The following is a 22,498-nucleotide window of genomic DNA, read 5'->3' on the forward strand; positions in this document are numbered from 1 at the left end:
TAAATATATATCTTTTTTAACTTGATATATTTATTTTAAAACACATATATTTAATTATTTTCTGTTTCAATTTTATTTGAGTTAAAGTTGACATTCGTATTTTTTTCTGATTTTAATATTTAATACTTTTTAAAATTAGACATTTAAATGTCTGTATAGGTTTTTATTGTTTTGTTTTTTGTTTGTTTGTTTGTTTGTTTTGTATATTTCTATAGTCATCTTATATATTATCATAAATATATATCTTTTTATAACCTGATATATTTATTTTAAAACACACATATTGAATTACATTTTAATTTTATATTTTCCAGTTTAATTTGAGTTAAATTTGTCATTAATATTTTTTCTAATTTTAATATTTAATATATTTTTAAATTACACTGTTAAATGTCTGTGTAGGGTTTTGTTTTTATAGTCATCTTATATATTATTATAAATACATATAGTTTTTAAACTTGATATATTCGTTTTAAAACACATATTGAATTACTTTTTATTTTATATTTTCCATTTTAATTTTAATTTGAGTTAAAGTTGTCATTCATATTTTTTATAAATTTAATATATATATATATATATATATATATATATATTAAATTACACTTTTAAATGTCTGTGTAGGTTTTTATTGTTTATTCAGTTGTGTATATTTCTATAGTCATCTTATATATTATTATAAATATATATAATTTTTAAACTTGATATATTTAAAGACACACATATTGAATTACTTTTATTTTATTTTTCCATTTTAACTTTAATTTGAGTTAAAGTTGTCATTCATATTTTTTCCATTTTTTTTTCATTTGTTTCTATAGTCATCTTATATATTATCATAACTATATATATCTTTTTTTAACCTGATATATTTATTTTAAAAGACATATATTGAATTACTTTTTCTTTTCCATATTAATTTAAGCTAAATTTGTCATTCATATTTTTTTCTAATTTTAATATTTAATTTTTTTTTTTAATTACACTAAATGTCTGTGTAGGTCTTTATTGTTTTTTGTTTGTTTGTTTGTTTTGTATATTTCTATAGTAATTTTATATATTATCATATATATATATATATATATATATATATACATCTTTTGTTAGAGTTATCATTCATATTTTTTTCTAAAATGTATTTTTTTAATTACACTTTTAAATGTCTGTTTTTTTAGTTTTTTTTTAGTTTTGTATATTTTTTATAGTCATCTTACATATTACTATAAATATATATCTTTTTTAACTATATATTGATTAAATATATTTATTTTAAAACATATATTTAATTATTTTCTATTTTAATTTTATTTGAGTTAAAGTTGACATTCATATTTTTTTCTGATTTTAATATTTAATACTTTTTAAAATTAGACTTTTAAATGTCTGTATAGGTTTTTATTGTTTTTTGTTTGTTTGTTTGTTTGTTTTGTATGTTTCTATCATCTTATATATTATCATAAATATATATAATTTTTAAAACTTGATTTATTTTAAAATTACTTTTTATTTTAGACTTTCCATTTTAATTTTAATTTGAGTTAAAGTTGATAATATATTTTTTTTTCTAATTTTAATATTTAATACTTTTTAACTTTGTATATTTATTTTAAAACACACATACTCTCTTTAAATATTACATTTGTTACTGTTTTTATTTGTATATTTAAAAAAAAAACAATGAATAAATTGAAAGTACAAAATATACATAAAATTACTACATAAATATATAAACTATACAAATACATGAAACTGAAATAAAAACAATAAAAACGTATTTTAATAATACAAACTAATCTGTTTTATTACACAAATATTTCTATTTAGCTTTTTTTTTAGCTTATCATATAGACAAAAATCCACAATGAAATTACAAATTTAACTCAAATAAAAATCTAAAAATAATAATATAATAAAAATTAAAAATGATATAGTAAAGATATATATTTTAGTCAACTAGAGTCAGTGTTGCCAAGTCTGTGGTCTTGTCTGTGGTCCGCGGGTTGTTTTTCATGTCAGCGAGTTGAAGCGACCCCAATAACGCCAAAAAATATGTATTTTACTCCTCAGAATGTGATTTTTACTGGGGGACCCCCTTCTGAAACACAATTGGGCTCGTTTTAAATAGCAATTGGCCAGGTTTTTGTTGTGAAAACTTGGCAACCCTGACTATAGTAACCTTAAATGCAACACATTTAGATGCACACAGGTGAAAGTGAACACTAATGAATATTTGAAGAGAGTGAAACACAAGCACACACACACTGATCTTCAGTTCAGAGCCGTTCGACACACAAACATGGACTCGTCTGTGAGTAACAACACACTCCGAATCTCATCAATCTCACGCATTTCTGCTCAATTTTTTTTGTGCGAAATATGAGTTTAATGTTGACTGGGCTGATTTCTAGCATGTGTGTGCGTGTTTGTGTTGTAGGTGGTTGTTGGAGGAAGAGCCGACGAGGAGTGTAAGACAGCAGACAGGAAGAGGGACCTGCAGGACCTCCTCAGACAGGAAATGGACTTGCATCTTACCGGTAGGCATGAGGAAACTCACATCAGTCTGTCACATGAGGATGATGATAATGCTGATGATGATGATGATGATGATGTCAGATGGCAGGAGCAGCGTCCAAAGGAATCAGGAGAGAGTGAACCGCATCACACAGCTGAAAGAGGAGATCAGATTACAGGAGACACATAGAGATTCCAGCCAATCACACGCCACCAGCACGGTGAGTGACCAATCAGGAGACACGGTGGAGAAACTCAATCCACTGCTGACACCTGATAACAGTTAATCATCTAACTTGTTCCTCATTTGCTCTAGACCTGCGTCCCAATGTTCATATCCATCCTAAATAGTATGTGAGATTACAATAAGTGTGTCTCAAAGCATAGTATGCTGAAAAAGAGTGTGTCAAAAGTGGTCTACTATTTCAGGTCGATTTTTGAAGTGTGGATCCGTGCACACTCTAATAGCTAATATTGCCCACAATTCATTGCACTTTGGCAAAGGATTCGTTCCAGAGCTACAAACACAAATAAAATGTTGAAAAAACTACAAACATGGCAGATGTGCACGACCGGCGGTTATGTAGAGATGTTTAAAAAAAAGGGTTTGAGTTACTAATAATCAACATTAAACCTGGTAAAAAATATTTATTTAAAGGAGAAATCCACTTCCAAAGTAAAGATTCACATATAATGTACTCACCCCCTTGTCATCCAAGATGTTCATGTCTTTCTTTCTTCAGTCGTAAAGAAATTATGTTTTTTGAGGAAAACATTTCAGCATTTTTCTCCATATAATGGACTGATTTGGTGCCCCGATTTTGAACTTCCAAAATACAGTTTAAATGCGGCCTCAAACGATCCCAAGTGTAGTTGTAAAAATCGAATCGAAATCGAAAAAGAAGGGTCTTATCTAGCGTAACCATTTTATTTTCATAAAAATAATACAATTTCTATACTTTTTAATGCCAAACACTCGTCTTGTCTTACTCTGCCTGGACTGTTTTTGTTCCGGTTCGTGACAGTTAGGGTATGTCGAAAAACTCATGTTCTCCCTCAACTTCAAAATCGTCCTATATCGCTGTTTTACCTTTTTTGTTGAGGGTGTTTGATCTTCTTTGCATGTTCACTTTGCAAACACTGGGTCGGAACGTCTGCAGCGATGTAGGATGATTTTGAAATGATTTTTGAAGGCAAGACGAGTGTTTGAGAGTAAAAAGTATTTAAATTGTATGTTTTTTTTTTATTAAAATAACAGATCGTTACACTAGATAAGTGTCGTGATCCTGGCTCTGTCGGGGTTTTCCTGTCTGTGTTGTCATCTCGCCACGTGCGCTGTGACTACGTCACTCTCCCCGCCCCGTGTCTTCCTCCAGCTGTTTCTCGTTTTCCATTTTCACATTCACACCTGTTTTCGATCTCTGCTAATTTCTACCCTCTCTATTTAAACTCTCGTCCCCATCTGTCCTGTGTCAGTCCGTTTTGATCTCTTGCCAAGTCTCGTCTTGTCCTGTTAATTCTCTACTATTCATCTCCGTTTCTTTTGCTTTTATTATTTTTGCTCTTTGCCCATTGAACCCGCTGGCGTTCCCTTTTGCCTGCTTGATGGTTTTGCAGCTCTGCATTCGGTGTCGTTTCATCCTCAGTGTGCTTCCTCGTGCCGGGTCGAGATCGCTCCCTGAGAATTCTCTGTTTTTTTCAGCTGTGATTGTTCAATGCCGGGTCGAGTTTCGCTCCCCGTGTATCTTCATCCTCTGCGTGTTTCCTCGTGCCGGGTCGAGATCGCTCCCCGAAGATTATCTGTTTTTCTTGCTGTGACTGCTCGCTCCCCGTGCTCCTTCATCCGCTGTGAGTTTTGCTGGACGGGTTGAGTTTCTCTCCCCGTGTTTTTTGGTTTAGCCTTTGTTTCTCTTTCTGCTTTCCCCAGTTTGTCTCCAGGGAGGAGCGCTGGGTGGACTTTTTTCTTGTACATTGTGTTTTATTCCTTTTCCTCAATAAACTTATTTTTTCCCTGCATTTGAGTCTCCCGTGTCAGTCATGACAGATAAGACTGGGATCGTTTAAAGCCACATTTAAACTGCCTTTTGGAAGTTCAAAATCGGGGCACCATATCAGTCCCCTATATGGAGAAAAATCTTGAAATGTTTTCCTCAAAAAATATAATTTCTTTACGACTGAAGAAAGAAAGACATGAACATCTTGGATTACAAGGGGGTGAGTACATTATATGTGAATCTTTGTTTTGGAAGTGGACTTCTCCTTTAATGTTATCTGTGTTATATTTCATCTGCAACAGCAATATTAAGTTTTATAAACATCCATTTGGTCATTAACTTTTAAATGCATCATTATGCAGAAAATATGAGCAGAGTTTTCGGCATGAAAGACCCACGACTGGCAGATAAACGTGATACTTTTTTTCTCTTCAATACAGCAGTAAGAAATTAAATTAAATGTGGAGGATGTTGATTGTGACAAAATGATCGACAGGCCAGTTTACTGTGACAGGGTAAAGACGCAGTTGTGTGACGTGATAGTATGTCCCAAAGCTTGCCTACTCTTCTACTACATACTCAAAAGTGTGTAGTTTTTCTTCACCAAAAGAGTACATACTTTAAGGGTGTAGTATAACACTGGGATGCAGCATAGAGCTTTTATTTAATATTTTCAGTTGTCATTTTAATTTGAGTTTTAGTCATTTTATTTAGTTGTCATTTTTTATTTATTTAACTTTTTTTTTTTTTGCACTTTTTGCACATGAACTTATTTATTTCAGTTAGCTGCCAAGGCAACATTTCTATTTGTCATTGTTAATCTAAAATTAGTATTTTGTTTCATTTCAGCTTTATTTAAATTAACAATTTTAGTCATTTTAGTTTTAGTAATTTTTTTTGACAGTTTTTGTGTTTTTATTTATATATATATATATATATATATATATATATATATATATATATATATATATATATATATATATATATATATATATATATATATAGAGGGTTTGCATTTACGTCACAGTTTGATTAGTTACCCGGATGAGTGGCAATACTTCAACAGCACTTATTGTATGGTTAATGTACTACTAATACATTGTTCTGCTAATTTATTCTGTATAAACCACGGGAAAAACATGTAGAAGCTGCTAAATCAGGACTTAGTAAGCAGGACTAAGTATATTTTGACAAACTAATGTTAATAGGTGGTAAAAGATACTAGCCTAATATTTCACCTACCTGACTGGAAATGATACGAGCAAACATGAATGTTGTCAAGATTCTTGCCCTGAAAATCCTGGTTCAGTTTGGCAACCACAAATGCTTTTTGTTCTAGACAGTTTTTTGCACTCTTCTCTTTGAATTGTTGTAACTTTTGTCAGTCTGTTACCCCGAATGTTTTTCCCAATCCGACCAATTAGTACCCAAAACATGGCAATAACTGACCATTTTCAGCAGCAATATTGAACAAAATATGCAAGTTTTATTCAGTTCAGTAGCATTGTTTACATTTCGTACCGCCAATATGAACAACTGATGACGTGTCGTGAAAACACTCTAGCTTTTTTTTTTTTTTTTTTTGTAGTTTTTGCACTTTAACTTAAACATATTAATTTCAGCTAGTTTTATTTCAGCTTTATTTAAATAAGTTGGTTAAACACTACACTGTAATAAATAAAAAACACAATTTGTTGAGTCAGCTTAAAATAATTTGTTACCCTGCTGCCTTAAAATCTTAAGCTGAGTCAACTAAAATAAGTTTAGTTAACTTGAAATGTTAAGTTGTACTAAGTCACAACTTAGATATTTGTGTTTGCTAAACTTAACCGATGGGTAAATAACCCAGCTGCCTTAAAATTTTAAGTTGAATCAACTCAAATATCTAAGTTGTCACTTTTAACATTTCAAGTTGAATAAACTTTTTTTGAGTTGACTGAACTTAAAATTTTAAGGCAGCCGGGTTACAAATTATTTTAAGTTGACTCAACAAATTGTTTTTTACAGTGTAGTTGATTATATAATTTGTAATTAAGAAATTGAATAAACTGCAAGTAGAGCCACATACAGATACACATTTACATAATGTGATCAACCAGTGAAACGCAAACTATAATTTGTCTTTATGAATCTACACTGTAAGAAACAATTTGTTTTTCTTAATTGGATACTTGTTTCACATCGTCATAGATTTTTAAGGGCAGGTGTAATGTCTGACTGCTTTAGTGATCACTCTATTATATTTTGTGTATGGAAAATTCAATGACCTAAATCCCCTTCTAGATTAATTAAAATCAAACAATATAAAAAAATGATTTGATTTCTATAAATTGGGATAGATATTATTTAATTCCTGATGTACAAGATGCTTTGGGAATTTATTAATGTTGTGGACAAGCATGCTCCCTGGAAAACTATTAGGGTTAGGGGTAGTCATCTCCGTTGGATTAGTTTATAGACAGTTGAGAAATTTGAGTAAGACAAAAGTACGAAATGCAAAATCTACTTATTATAAAGCAGGTCTTTCTCAGCATTTTAAGAACTCTAAATATTTTTGGAATAAAATTAAAAACTTATTCAGTACTTCAGGTAAACTTTCAGTTAATCAAATTAGAGCTAACAATACAGTATTAAATGATTCTTTGTCGATTGCTCAGTTATTTAATCAGTATTTTTCATCAGTTTGTTCTACTTTAGTATCTGACTCTTATTTGAATACTGGTGCTATTTATGATAATTTATCTTCTTTTAAATTTAGGTTGATTTCACCTATTGAAGTTCAGGATGCTATTAATGAATTAAGTGGGACTAGTGGTGTTGGACTGGATGGTATTGAAAATAAGTTCCTTAAGTTATCCTCTCATATTCTTATGTATCCACTTGCTGAGTTATTTAATTTGTCTTTGTCCACATGTGAGTTGCCTGCTATTTGGAAATGTCGAAATCAATTAAATCTGTATGTGTGTGTGATTTAATTTAATTACTAATTTAATTACGCATATTTTTTCTCAGTAACTGTAACAGATTGCAGTTACATTTATTTTGTAATTAAATTATGTAACTCCGTTACTTTACTCCCCAACACTGGCCACAGTGTTCAGCTTTCTGTATTTTGGTTATAATAGACAGATATAAAAGTGCTTAAAAATCTTGAGTAACGTTACACCACAATAGAATTTACATTCTATTTATGTATCTCTCCATTTGTGCTCGTTCAGCTGCCAAGTTTCAGTTGCATAAAGTAAATAACATGCACCAAACAATTTATCGGCTTTAAATAATGTAGTTCCTTTAGTTCTTCATTACTGACTGTTCATTCTGCCTGCTCCTCTTTGTCTTTTAAATCAAGACATTTTACAATAGCATAAGCAGCGCTAATGGCAGTCCATACACCAGCCACTGCATCAACAGCCATCAATGCATCTCGCACCTATTAGAACAAACAGAAATCATCTATATTAATTCATTGTGTGAAAAGTTGTATATATTTTGTGTATATATTATATTTTGCCAAAAACAGCCCTGTAATCCTCCGATTTGCATTTTTGAGACATTTATGAGTATTATAATTCAGTTACAGTACTTGTGTGAGTTATTTTAATATGCCAGATCATGCCAAACAACTGTACCTGACGGGACTCTGGTTTTCCATATCTGAGCTCTATAACAAAGTGCTCACAGTTCCTTGTGAACACACTATATGGAATTTCTTTATTCAAAAGACTGTGTGCATCCTCTAGAATCTCTTTAACAGAACGTGGCTCATATTTCTCATCCAGAGTGTTGTTGATACGATACTTATTATCGCCAACTACTACACAAAGTTTTTCTTTCTTCACTGTGGCTCTGCCCTGTAGTACTGACATCATACTGCCGGCCCCAGCATGAGCGTGTTCAGCTGTAGGGTTAGAAGAAATTAAAAAGTAAAAGCAATCATGAGACGTTAACAGGATTTTTCTGATTCAGTGCAAGTGAAACTCAACACATATCATTTGAGGCATGTAAAATACTCACAGGGTGGTGCCAGGTGAATCACATAACCTTTCCCAACATACATAGCCCAGTGCTGGTATAAGCCCCGGAGGATTTCAATGAGGTCTCCTTCCTTTGGCTTTTTAGTAGACTTGAAAATAAATAAATAAATACTTTTTTTTTTAATCCAGGGGTGGGGAACATTGATCCTTGAGGGCTGGTGTCCCTGCAGAGTTTAGCTCCAACCCTAATCAAACACACCTGAACAAGCTAATCAAGGTCTTCAGGATACAGGTTGTTTTTTTTTTTTTTTCATGGTTGGAGCTAAACTATGCAGGGACACCGGCCCTCCAAGATCAAGGTTCCCCATCACTGTTTTAATCTGTCAGAAATGTAATATACTGTTGAACTGACATAACACACTTGTTAATAGGATAGGTAAAATCCAGAAAATTAAACTATATGCAAACACATATCTGGACCACAAACAGTCATAAGGGTATTTTTTGAAATTGAGATTTATTTATCATCTGAAAGCTGCATAAATAAGGTTTCCACTGATGTATGGTTTGTTAGGACAACATTTGGCCGAGAAACAACTATTTGAATATCTGAGGGTGTAAAAAAATCTATTGAGAAAATCTATTCTTTCCATTTGTTTGAGGTCATTAAAATATTTAGCCTACCTCGGCCATGGCAATACCAAACTTTCACTTTGATCCTATTAGAAAAAAACACAAAACATTTTTATGCGACAATTCAAAAGAGTCATTCCAGCTGGAATCATCAAATTTTGGAAAAGTTCCCCACCTGACCTCCTCAGATCTGTCTGAACAAAATCTGTGTGATGGGTAATATGCCCAATAGATCATATACAAAATTTCAGATCTCTACTGTGCGTACATTTTTCACAAAAAATCTGTAAAAAAGTTTGTTTTTCACCCCGTTTTGGCATCACAGTCTGAGTGACCATGTTCAGACTGAAATATCTCCAGAACTATTTGTGCCAGGTCCATGAAATTTTCTGGGCTAAGAGTCCTAGTCCAGAACTGCATGAATTACAACTCACAGCATTGTTACTGAATTTACACCTGAATGCTGGCCCTCTACTTTTTTTGAAACTATTACTTTAAGGGTTTTCAGATGTCCATAGAAACCTCAATTTTCAATGTATAAGCATCAAACTTGGTAAATGGTCTGATATGTACCATGTCTTTCACATCCTTTGATATCAGACAATAGAGTCTGATGGATGTTGAGATATTAAGGTCCAAAAATGGAAAAAAACTCATTTACACCAATGTTCAGAGCAATATTTCCCATGAATGACACTAGGTGTGAACATAAAACTTGTTTTTTTGAAAGAGCATATTGTTATTGATAAAATATAAAAAAATTAGGATGGGGTTTTGCCTCATTTTTCTGTAATGATTTTTTTAAAACTCAGAGTTTCGTCACTGATCCTGTTGTTCACTTTTGCTATTCAACTTGGTATGGGCATTTCAACAGAATTTTTTAATGTTCCACTTATACAAAAAATACAAAATACAAATACAAATGAAAATGGATGTATTATTCACTGGATTGGGTGGAACATCAAGATTAGGTACTTATGTTGCATTCCACTGAACGTCGGTAGTCGGTGAATCCGAGTTAGTTCTCCCGATGTCCGTCTTAAATGCGTTCCATTGTAACAGTTGGCAAAAATATGGATGCCTATGGATAATTCCAACCGACTCGGTCTGCACTGAACTGGCCCGTGTGTGTTTCGGAACCCCAACTTAAGTGGCCGTTCCATTGCACTTTCCCGGGGTGGAGGTCGGATTTCCCCGAGTCCCGAGCACAATGGAATGCTGCATTATAGCATTAATTTAGGCATATGAGTTCAAAATAGCTGGTACTACAGTAGTTGTGAATGTAACACAAAGATTTTTTAAAAAAATTATTACAGAAAAATGAGGCAAAACCCCATCCCAATTTTTTTATATTTTATCAATAAGAACATGCTCTTTCAAAAAAAAAAAAGTTTCATGTTCACACCTGGTGTCATTCATGGGAAATATTGCTCTGAACATTGGTGTAAATGAGTTTTTTTCAATTTTTGGACCTTAATATCTCAACATCCATAAGACTCTATTGTCTGATGTCAAAGGATGTGAAAGACATGGTACATATCAGACCATTTACCAAGTTTGATGCTTATACATTGAAAATTGAAGTTTCTATGGACATCTGAAACCCATAAAGTAATAGTTTCAAAGAGAAGTAGAGGGCCAGCATTCAGGTGTAAATTCAGTAACAATGCTATGAGTTGTAATTCATGCAGTTCTGGACTAGGACTCTTAGCCCAGAAAATTTCATGGACCTGGCACAAATAGTTCTGGAGATATTTTAGTCTGAACATGGTCACTCAGACAGTGATGCCAAAACGGGGTGAAAAACAAACTTTTTTACAGATTTTTGTAAAAAAAAAAAAAAGTATGTACAGTAGAGATCTGAAATTTTGTATATGATCTATTGGGCATATTACCCATCACATAGATTTTTTTTCAGACAAATCTGAGGGGGTCAGGTGGGGACCATTTGATGATTCCAGCTGGAATGACCCAAAACTCTCATTATCTAACATAAATCACAATCACACTGTATGTACATTAATGTGAAGGCTATCGTAAATAAATTCACTTTAAAACATCGGAAATAAACAAGCAACTCCACACGTCGGTCTTCCTAAAACATACTAACAAACAAAGTTTGCACTCTACGGTGCACGCTTTGAACAACCCATGCCATTTCATAAGTAATAAGTAAGCAATAAGGGTATTCTTACAAGTAGCCTTTGTATGTCGCAGTGATGCTGTATGTTTTTCTGAACTGACAGCGCATATATCGCCCTACTGGACCAATCAGACACATTCAGTGTGGATAGAGTCGCCCTTAAGACTTTTTTGTACTTTTTAGACATTTGGGTACAATATTGGACGTGAAGTTCTTATAAAGGTTCATGCACCTGTTGGGAACTGTATCATTGCGCATGCAATGTTATCGACCTCATAAATAAGCATATAAGAACTTTTCAGATGTGTGTGAATGTGTTTGTCTCTCAGGCGGATCATGAGAAACTCCTGGAGCGCAGGATGAGACTGAGAGAGACTCACCAGAAACTGATCGAGAATGAACTGATGAAGATGGAGAGAGAATTACAGGAGGAGCAGGTGAAACACATGAGAAATAACAGACATCAACAAATATAATGTATATGTATTTTATACCAACATTTTCTTTCTATTCACCACTGTGTGTGCTTTTGATTGGTCAGTCTGTTTTTAGACCTTTAACAGTTATTATTGTGGCTTTCAGGTGAGTTCATAACGCGCGCACAGCAGCAGGTGACGTAACTGTAACGCAGGGGTGGGGAATTAATTTTCCCAAGGGGCCGCATGAGAAACTTGGGCGGTTGTAGAGGGCCGGAACAATAAACTTAACTCAGTTCTGCCCAATTTTTTTTTATCTATTTATAAAGGTCAGTAAATGAAACATTACAATCATACAATAAAATGGGGAGCACACAATTACATAATGAACTTTCACAAAAACAGGTTTGAAAAATGTGCATTTTTGCAGTGTTTCAAAAACTACCATCACAACTTTGTACATAAAATCAAGTACGTCAAAGATTATGCACATAACATTCCCACTCAAAACCTGAAACATGAATTCTCATAAAATGTATTCATAACCAATATATTGAACCATCACTTTACGTTTTTCTGAACCCCTGAAAATAGAGTCCAGACAAGTATTGGTCTATGAACATATTTAATATTTTAGATGAGGAAAATACACATGCGTCACGAGGTATTTTGTAGGCTTTCTGTGATTTTCAATGCACAGCCCAGAAGCAACAATATCTGCCGGATGAAGAAAGGTTGGCTTTTCACATAACATAAAAATATATCAATCAATATATCAATAAATTCTTTGATGTGTTTCAGAGGAAAAAGATGGACATCTCTCCACGTTACGTGACAGTTGTAAAAGCTGAATTTATGGAAACGCGTAGCTATAAGATGCTTTACAAACTTCAATGTAGACGTGTGGGTTTTTAATAGAGCTGCCTCTAGTCGTTCCCACTAAACATTGGACGTCGGATAGACGTGCAGATCATGTCTATATTGGGTCCGTCGGTCCATGACCAATTATGGACATCTATTCGACGTCCAAACTAGGTCCACTATTTGGACGTCTATCCATTACCCAACTTGGACGTCATTTTGACGTTCAACATTTGACCTAATCTGGCTTATTTTTTTTGGACGTCATTTGGACGTCTATGGCAGTTGTGATATACACATTGGACGTCGGATAGACGTGCAGATCATGTCTATATTGGGTCCGTCGGTCCGACCAATTCTGAACATCTATTCGACGTCCAAACTAGGTCCACTATTTGGACGTCTATCCATTACCCAACTTGGACGTCATTTTGACGTTCAACATTTGATCTGGGTTTTTTTGGACGTCATTTGGACGTCTATGGCAGTTGCAGTAAATGTGTTTTACAAAATAGAGCCTATCAACATGATTATATATATGAATACAGATTATTTATAAACAAACAAGATTTATTATCTGTATTACTATTTATTTATTTGGTAGCCCATATTTTTTTTGTTTGTTTGTTTGTTTGTTTTTTTTACATTTTCCTGTTTTCCTTTAACAGTTTTTATTTTATTTAAAGTAGCCTATAATCAAGTTATTTATTTTATTTTTATTTTATATTATATTATATATATATATATATATATATATATATATATATATATATATATATATATATAAATTATATTTATATGAATTTATATATTTTATATTAAAAAAAAATCATGGTAGCCTAGCCTATCCACCTTATTCCTATCTTAAAAAGAACCAACAGCTGCAAAAAAGTCAAGGACAGACAGCTCTCTATCAAGCTAGGCAACAATATAAGTTCTTTGATCAAGGAGGATTTCAACCAGGCAAAAACCAGTCAGCATCACTCTGATTGGCTGAAACGAGCACATCATCATAAACGCCACTCTGATTGGCCGAGGCAAGACGAGGCATTTGGCGGCTTGGCGCGAGTCAGAGCCGTAGTGTTCTGGACGGCACAGGTCTTCAGATCACTGGTGAACCCGTTTCCTAGAAATTGAAGCTAAGTTCGGTCAGCATTTATTTCAATGGCCATGTGTATGTATAGTCTTTGGCGTTATTGTCTTACAATAAAGCTGCGAATGGTCAAGGGTCACAGCACGCATTTTTTCATCTTACATTAGCTTGTTACTTGTGCTAGCTACAGGGTTTACAGATAATGCAAGGTTGGTTGATGTTACCGTCTCTTAGTCACTTTAATCGTTCATGAAATTAACATTATACGTTTTATTGTAAACAGCAGGTGATAAGCATACAAAGGTGTAATGCATTTCCAGTTCAAACTGCTGAGCCAAACAAAGGTACAGGAAAATGAATACATGATACAGAAAACATGTCATCCACCCACTTGAAACATAGGACTACATAGAAGTTGTATAAAAATGACGTGTTAAGTCAAAATTTTATGTTGAAAAGATGTCCACAAACGACCACTTTTGGACTATAAATAGCCCTTACATGGAGGTCCCACCGACGTCAACATTAGACGTGCGGTAGACGTCGAAAAAAGACGTCGCCTGGCGTTACAAAACAACCCCATCAGTGGACGGAAATTGGACGTCCAAAAATGACATGGAAAAGACGTCACTACGATGAATACATGCAACATAGGACTACATAGAAGTTGTATAATAATGACGTGTTAAAGTCAAAATTTTATGTTGAAAAGATGTCCACAAACGACCACGTTTGGACCACTTTTGGACTATAAATAGCCCTTACATGGAGGTCCCACCGACGTCAACATTAGACGTGCGGTAGACGTCGAAAAAAGACGTCGTCTGGCGTTACAAAACAACCCCATCAATGGACGGAAATTGGACGTCCAAAAATGACATGGAAAAGACGTCATTACGACGTCACATTGCGCAGTGGGTTCATTTGAGCCATTATTAACTAATCGCATGTTTATATTAAAGCTAATAATCCAAAATGAGTCTTATATATATTCTGCGCTCAAGCACACGCATGAAGTTTGCCATCAAGCACAGGCAAAAGTCGCATAATGATTATGAATGTGTCGGAAAAATATTTTAATTATTTGTAAATAAACCAGTGTTTATTGTTGGCTGCAAAGATGAAAACTCAGTGCTGATTCTGGACGCGCCTTTAGAGAGAAATGCAATCTTCATACAGATTAAAATAATCGGGGAATATTTGTTTTTGAATTGGTTCGTTTAAAAGCAGACATATTAAACTTTCTATAGATATCATGTCTATACGCTGAGTTTCGGTTCTTTTTTGTGACACGCTCCAGATTCAGAGACGGCAGAAAGTGTGTCCTGTTTGTTTTCATTATTTTACAAAAACGACGTTTTCATGTTATTGTGAGTTTGTATTATTAGAAAAATGCAACTCATCGCGCGGGCACCTCCCTGTTATGCAGGTGCATTCCCACACTCCGCACAAACAGGATTATTAAAATAAATCTTCACCAGTCTACGTCCGAGTCAGATGCAGTTACAGCCTATAAAATAAAAGGCTATTTGACGTTTTAAAATAATCCAATTCGTTGATCATTAGTTGTTGTTGTTGATAAAAATTAAACGGATGTCGCTTAGCCTAAAGAAAACTTGCTTTAATGACTAATTTATGGATTAAATAATTAACATACAAAACAGGTTAGGTAAAATATGCTGAATAAATAATATCTTACGAATATTTATAAAAATGCTAACCTGCAGTTTTACATTTTGCGTCTGCATAACTAGCCTAAGTAAGGCTATTTTTAACTTGCAATGATACGAAAATAAGATTTAAAAAAAAAAAAAAAAAAAAAGTGTAGTGAAGAAAAATATTAAAAAAAAAAAAAAAAAAAAAAAAAAAAAAAAAAAAGGGAAAAAATGAAGGTATAATTCTGACATATTTAAAGGCTAATGACAAACTTGCATTTCTTGAAAGGTGTCCTATATCGCGAACACATTTAAGATGCGGTCACACGAACGGACATATAGGCTATGTAAATAATAATAATAATAATAATAATAATAATAATGATAGCAGTTACTTCGAAAAATAAAGGCAGTGCGGTTATATTGCGTGCACCTAATTACACCTATTTGCGATTGACTTTTAATTCACGAATTAGCTCAGACGTGCCAGTCAAGGACATATAATTATTCAGGTTTTTCCAAAATATTTGTGACTTAGGACATTCCCAAAATAAGTGGTTAATAGTTTCAGGGGAAACTTTACGAAAAACACAGATGTCTTCAATGTTCACCTTAAAACGCTGTACCACAAGTGATTTAACTGGGTAAACTCGATAGAAAATTTTATATGAAACTTCTTTCACTTTATTTGTGATGCAAAACTTATGTGTCATCCAAATTTTATTCCAATCAAAATGTTTTTTAAATAAAGAATTCCAATGAGTAGTAACAGCAAGTGCACCTTTAAATCGAAGCAGAGAACGCAAAAAATTATTATTGCATTCAGAACTTATAAAATCCTTGCCCTGCAATTTAACACAAGAAGTAAATTCTTCCACTGATTGTAAAGAATAACTATTGCCTTCTAATAGTCTCAAAATTTCTATGGGGATTGCATGTAAAACCAAAAGATATTGTATAGGATCAGCTGAAAAGTTATGAATATGAACAAATTCTGTATTGTAGTGTAACAGTCTGTGTGATGAGAACGTGTGAGAACGACATCTGGTGGTGAGCGGACCGAAGGTCACCAGCCAAATTTATGACAGAAACCCTTGTGACTAGTTTTCTTAGAGGCTTTTCAAGCTCCTTATCTCTTCCGATCCTGGCAATGCCCATGAAATATGTGCTATATAGAAATATGTGAAATAATTTGATGTTTTTATCTTATTGTTTACTACATTCACTTGCTTGGTCAGTGTCGTTTTGGGTTTTGCTTCTTTTGCTGTTGTAAGGTGTAAAGACTTTTGAAATAAACAAAAATTGAGGTCAAATGCTAATTTAAAATCATAAGATATAGTTAAATAGCTATGATACTGTTTTTAAACTCCTGAAACATTATGGTCTCTCATATTTTAGAGCAGTCAGTGCAATTTTGGGAACGAAATTAATTAAATCTGTATGTGTGTGTGATTTAATTTAATTACTAATTTAATTATGCATTTTTTTTCTCAGTAACTGTAACAGACTGCGGTTCCATTTATTTTGTAATTAAATTACGTAACTCCATTACTTTACTCCCCAACACTGGCCACAGTGTTCAGCTTTCTGTATTTTGGTTATAATAGACAGATATAAAAGTGCTTAAAGGTCATTAGAAATCTAGAAAAAACTAAATGTGTGATTAAAAAAAAAAAAAAAAAAAAAAAGAGATTTATCAGTGGACTATGAACTCAAAACTTTGTTGTTGAGTAACGTTACACCACAATAGAATTTACATTCTATTTATGTATCTCTCCTTTTGTGCTTTTCAGCTGCCAAGTTATTACATTTAAGTTAAATGGTTTGTTTCAGTTACTTAAAGTAAATAACATGCACCAAACAATTTATCGGCTTTAAATAATGTAGTTCCTTTACTGACGGTGCATCCTCTAGAATCTCTTTAACAGAACATGGCTCATATTTCTCATCTAGGATGTTGCTGATTTTTCCTTCTTCACTGTGGCTCTCTCGTCTAGTACTGACATCATACTGTTGGCCCCAGCATGAGCATGTTCAGCTGTAGGGAAAGAAATGGAAAAATAAAAGCAATCATGAGACGTTAACAGGATTTTTCAGATTATGAGGATGTTATTCAGTGAATCACATAACCTTTCCCAACATATATAGCCCAGTGCTGGTATAAGCCCCGGAAGATTTCAATGAGGTCTCCTTCCTTTGGCTTTTTAGTAGATTTGAAAATAAATAAATACTTTCTTTTAATCCAGGGGTGGGGAACGTTGATCTTCAAGGGCTGGTGTCCTTGCAGAGTTTAGCTCCAACCCTTATCAAACACACCTGAACAAGCCAATCAAGGTCTTGAAGATACAGTTTTTTTTTTTTTTTTTTTTTTCATGGTCGGAGCTAAACTATGCAGGGACACCGGCCCTCCAGAATCAAAGTTCCCCACTTTATTAACAGTTATTATTGTGGAGTTAATCAAGCAGAGCTCAAACAGGCTGTTCTGATCATGTAACTGACTCTGTCCCATCTGCAGATAGGTGGCGTGGAGGGCGAGATGTCGTACCTGCGCAGAGAAAGACGCATTTTGGTTCTTCAGATCGAGGCGCTGCGCAGAGAAAACCAGCAGGCGTATGCAGACCTGGAGAACCAGAGCCGACAACACCAACAGGAGATCAACAACATCAGAGAAGAGAGTCTGCAGGTAAACATCTACAGAGGAACATTTAGGTTTTGTTGTTGTTGTTGTTGTTTGTTTAATTAGGAGAACCAAAGATATTGCAAGACATCATTTAACAGCTGTAAAAATAAGGGTTCATAAGGGAGTTAAGAAGCTTTCAGTGAACAGTTTTTTAAGTTCACTTCCAGAACAAAAATTTGTTCATGTCTATCTTTCTTCAGTTATAAATAAATTATGTTTTTTGAGGAAAACATTTCAGGATTTTTCTCCATATAATGGACTTTTATGGTGCATCTGAGTTTAAACTTCCAAAATGCAGTTTAAATGTGGCTTCAAAATCGCCCTTTATCGCTGGTTGACCTTTGCTTGTTCGCTTTGTAAACACTGGGTCGTACCTTTTAGAGCCCTTTAAAGCCCCATTTAAACTGCATTTTGGACGTTCAAACTCACGGGCACCATAGATGTCCTCTATATAGAGAAAAATCCTGTTTTCCTCAGATAGCATAATTTCTTTACTACTGAAGAAAGAAAGACATGAACATCTTGGATGACAAGGGGATGAGTACATTATCTGTAAATGTTTGCTGACAAAGAGTCTTTATTATTTATAATAACAAGGACTTAGACACAAAATTAAATCAGAATGCAAGAATTAAAAAAACAGAAAAATGAAAACAATTAAATATAATTTAAAAAACCTATATAAATAAAAATAAATATAAGAACAGAAAAAATATGGACTCAAAAGAATAAACAAAAAATGTCAAAACACAAATACAAACATATCAAAGAGTACAAAATAATCACAGATATATTAACAAAATATTATAACAAATTATATGTAGCAAAATCTAAATAAACAAAATCCCAGCTATTTATTGTTCATGTTTAACAAGGCTTTTAGATAATGTATGAAATATTAGAAGAAAAAAACTACAAAAGGAGTGTGCAGTATTAAATAAATATTTGAGTGAACATTTAAGAAATATTTGCTAAAATATACATTTACATTTAAATATACATTAAATATATATTTTTTTATAATTTACCTGCCAGCACTTTGGTTGGCTTTGCCATTATTAGATGTACTATATAAATAAATGTGCTATCAGTGTTGGGGAGTACCTAGTTACATGTAACAGAATTATGTAATTTAACTACAAAATAAATGTAACTGTAATTAGTTACAGTTGCTGAGAAAAAATGTGTGATTAAATTAGTTACTTTAATGATTACAAAGGGGGTTACATCTGATTTTTTTTTCACACACACACACAGATTTAATTGACTTCTTTCCAAAATTGCATTGACTGATTTAAAATGAGACCAATGTTTCAGGAGTTTACATGCTTATTCTTAACTGTTTTATTTCCTGTTTGAGTTTATGCATATACTTTATTTTTTAAGATTAATTTTTTTTTTCAAGGTATTGTTAGATGCCAGCGTTTCCTGTCATATATGCAAACATTTTATTTTTAAAACCAGTATTATAACTATTAAACTATTTCTTGTTATGATTTCAAATCTGTATTTAACCCCAGAATGATCTCAAAGTAAGAGGTGTTAAGTCTATTAGAATATTATAATAATAATAATATTATAATTAAATTATTACATGGCTCTGTGGAATGCTTGATTCTGATTGGTCAGTAATGACATTCCAAGGTATGTTATTCCCCGATAACAACTGGTAAAAGCTAATAACAGACTCATCCGGGTAACTTAAGTTGGTGCTATATGCTTGATAGTTTTTCTTGGTAGAAGCTTTGCGTTCAAATATTTCAACTCAGATCATTGTTTAATTATTTACTTTTGTGGCAAGCAGCTGTGTAATAAGTGGGATAATGTACATCCAGCCAGTTGTTATCTCAAAATAAAGATGTATATTAGGCCTTACTTATTATAATCTTAATTCAAGTTAAATTTGTCAGTAATCAGTGTTGAGCGCTACTGTACGGTTAACTCTGCCTGGTTTAAAGGGGTCATCGGATGCCCATTTTCCACAAGTTGATATGATTCTTTAGGTTCTTAATGAAAAGTCTATAATATACTTTGGTTAAAAATTCTTAATGGTAGTGTAAAACAACACCCTTTACCTTGCCAAAATCAGCTCTGCAAAAATCAATGCTTTCTGGTCGAGGCTGCTTTAAATGCAAGTGAGCTCCTGTTTACTTTAGCCGCATTTAGCGTCTAAACTTGCTAACTTGCACATTATTAGGGAATACTGTAAGTGAAGCTGGATCATGAATGATTCGCGCGAACATAGACGGATATATGTAGATCGGGAGCCGCATTCCCTTCATAAACAAACATAATCCACTGCATCGTCAGCAGCTCAGATGTCGGGAGTAAATGACGACCACTACGTTCATTATTACATCCAGCAACACAACACCTTAATCGCTCAATCGGAGATATTTTTGGCATCTGAGAATGGCTCGATTTGAAAAAGAGGATATTATTTTTACAGATTAATTAAAGTAATAAGTTTAATTAATATACTAAACCACATTCCGTTCCAGCTTCTCTAATATGGATAAAGGAATCGCTATTGCTGTAACTGATTAAAAACAAGATATAATGTTAAACGTTTTGAATGACGAAATGTAAGGACAATAAACACTCGTCTGCAATAATATATGGTTTATCTGTGTTCTTCAAGCCATCTTGGATATTTTCATAAGCCATTGCTAATCGACATACATTGAATATGAGTATAGAATTTATTGTCTGCTATTGTCTGTGATAAGAATCCACATCAGATCACACAAGGAAGTTATTTCAAACACTCGACTGATGTTATTTAAAAAGAAGTTATATTGTTTTTTTCATAACTTTTGTTTTTTAGAACTTTTGTTGGACAACAGGTTTAGAAAGGCTTATCATTGCATGTCATTAGAATGGAAGATGCTCTGCGTGTGTTGCTTTTTCAAATATAAGCGGGGAAGCGTTTCCTCATTTCAGCACGTGAAATCGCGGGTACACACACAGCAAATTCCGAGAGAAATAAAACAAGGAAGTTATTTAAATGCAAAACCGAAAAACCGCAATTCACAAGCGCGTATTGAACCGTGGATGTCGTACCGAACGGTTCAATATTATATTGAGTATTGTGACGTCCCTACCAGAAACACACTGATTAGAGATTAGAGCGGCTAAAAAGAGCTACGCTAAAAAATTGGAAGATCAGTTCTCTTCCAATGACTCAGTTTCAGTGTGGAAAGGTCTGAAAGCCATCACAAACTACAAGACACCATCCCCCAGCACTGAGGTGAATCAATGACTTGCTGAAGACCTGAATGAGTTTTATTGTAGGTTCAAAACCCCCCACACCCATTCTGACCATCTCTTTTCACAACCTTTAACACCTCCAGTGACCCCCTCCCCCCCTTCTGCTTTTCAAATCAGTGAAGACTAGGTGTGCCAGGTCTTCAGAAAGAACAAAAGAAGAAAGGCACCAGGGCCCAGATGGTGTCACACCAGCCTGTCTGAAAGCCTGTGCTGATCAGCTGGCCCCCATCTTATCCCAGATATTTAACAGATCCCTGGAGCTGTGTGAAGTCCCATCCTGCTTCAAACGTACCACCATCATCCCCGTTTCAAAGAAACCCAAAATTACTGGACTTAACGACTACAGACCTGTTGCTTTAACGTCTGTGGTCATGAAGTCATTTGAAAAACTGGTTTTGGCCTATCTGAAGAACATCACTGGACCCTTACTGGGCCCCCTGCAGTTTGCTTACAGAGCAAACAGGTCTGTGGATGATGCAGTAAACATGGGACTGCACTTCATCCTGCAACATCTGGACAAAACAGGGAATTATGTGAAGATCTTGTTCGTGGACTTCAATTCGGCCTTCAACACCATCATCCCAACACTTCTCCAGTCCAAACTAGCCCAGCTCTGTGTTCCTAGCTCTATCTGTCAATGGATCACCAGCTTTCTGAGAGATAGGCAACAGCTAGTGAGAATGGGTAAATTAACATCCAACAGCCGCACCACTAGCACAGGTGCTCCTCAGGGTTGCGTTCTCTCTCCGCTGCTCTTCTCCCTGTACACCAGTGACCACGCATCTAAAGACCCCTCTGTCAAGCTCCTGAAGTTTGTGGATGACACTACAGTCATTGGCCTCATCAAGGACGGAGACGAGTCTGCTTACAGACAGGAGGTTAAAGAGCTGGCTGTCTGGTGCAGTTATAACAACCTGGAGCTCAACATACTCAAGAAGTGGAGATGACAGTGGACTTCAGGAGGAACCCCCCTGCTCTCCCCCCAACTTACTATGCTGGACAGCACTGTAACGTCAGTGGAACCATTCAGGTTCCTGGGCACTACAATCTCTCAGAACCTGAAGTGGGACAATCACATTGAACCAATTGTCAAAAAGGCCCAGCAGAGGCTATACTTCCTTCGCCAGCTAAGGAAGTTCAATCTGCCGAAGGAGCTGCTGAAACGGATCAGTCCTCTGCACCTCACTAACTGTCTGGTTCAGCTCAGCTACCAAAACTGACCTTAGAAGACTACAGAGGATAGTCCGGACTGCTGAGCGAATCATTGG

The 22,498-nt window shown here is 34.3% G+C and overlaps 2 protein-coding genes across 5 annotated transcripts in view; one reads left to right on the top strand and one right to left on the bottom strand.

Annotated features, from left to right (window-relative positions):
* si:dkey-201i24.3 (golgin subfamily A member 6-like protein 7) overlaps positions 1-22,498 on the top strand; it is a 306,654-nt gene that overhangs the window by 280,222 nt on the left and 3,934 nt on the right. For 2 of the 4 annotated variants that reach the window (XM_051127694.1, XM_051127695.1), the window contains exons 2-3: positions 11,585-11,692; positions 17,796-17,963. In XM_051127694.1, coding sequence (XP_050983651.1) covers positions 11,585-11,692; positions 17,796-17,963 — 276 coding nt within the window. Of the gene's footprint in view, positions 1-1,989; positions 2,535-2,613; positions 2,733-3,912; positions 4,726-11,584; positions 11,693-17,795; positions 17,964-22,498 lie in introns of those variants that run through there. The other 2 variants (XM_051127692.1, XM_051127693.1) reach the window with 2 other exon arrangements.
* On the bottom strand, positions 7,819-8,662 carry LOC127176670 (phospholipase A and acyltransferase 3). The gene is made up of 3 exons (XM_051128460.1): positions 8,520-8,662; positions 8,135-8,403; positions 7,819-7,935 (listed from the first exon to the last, which is right to left on the bottom strand). Exons 1-3 carry the CDS (start codon positions 8,560-8,562, stop codon positions 7,819-7,821), a joined length of 429 nt encoding a protein of 142 aa, XP_050984417.1. The 5' UTR covers positions 8,563-8,662.

The sequence above is a fragment of the Labeo rohita genome, chromosome 14, assembly GCF_022985175.1.
Source record: "Labeo rohita strain BAU-BD-2019 chromosome 14, IGBB_LRoh.1.0, whole genome shotgun sequence".
In the NCBI taxonomy this organism is placed as follows: Eukaryota; Metazoa; Chordata; class Actinopteri; order Cypriniformes; family Cyprinidae; genus Labeo; species Labeo rohita.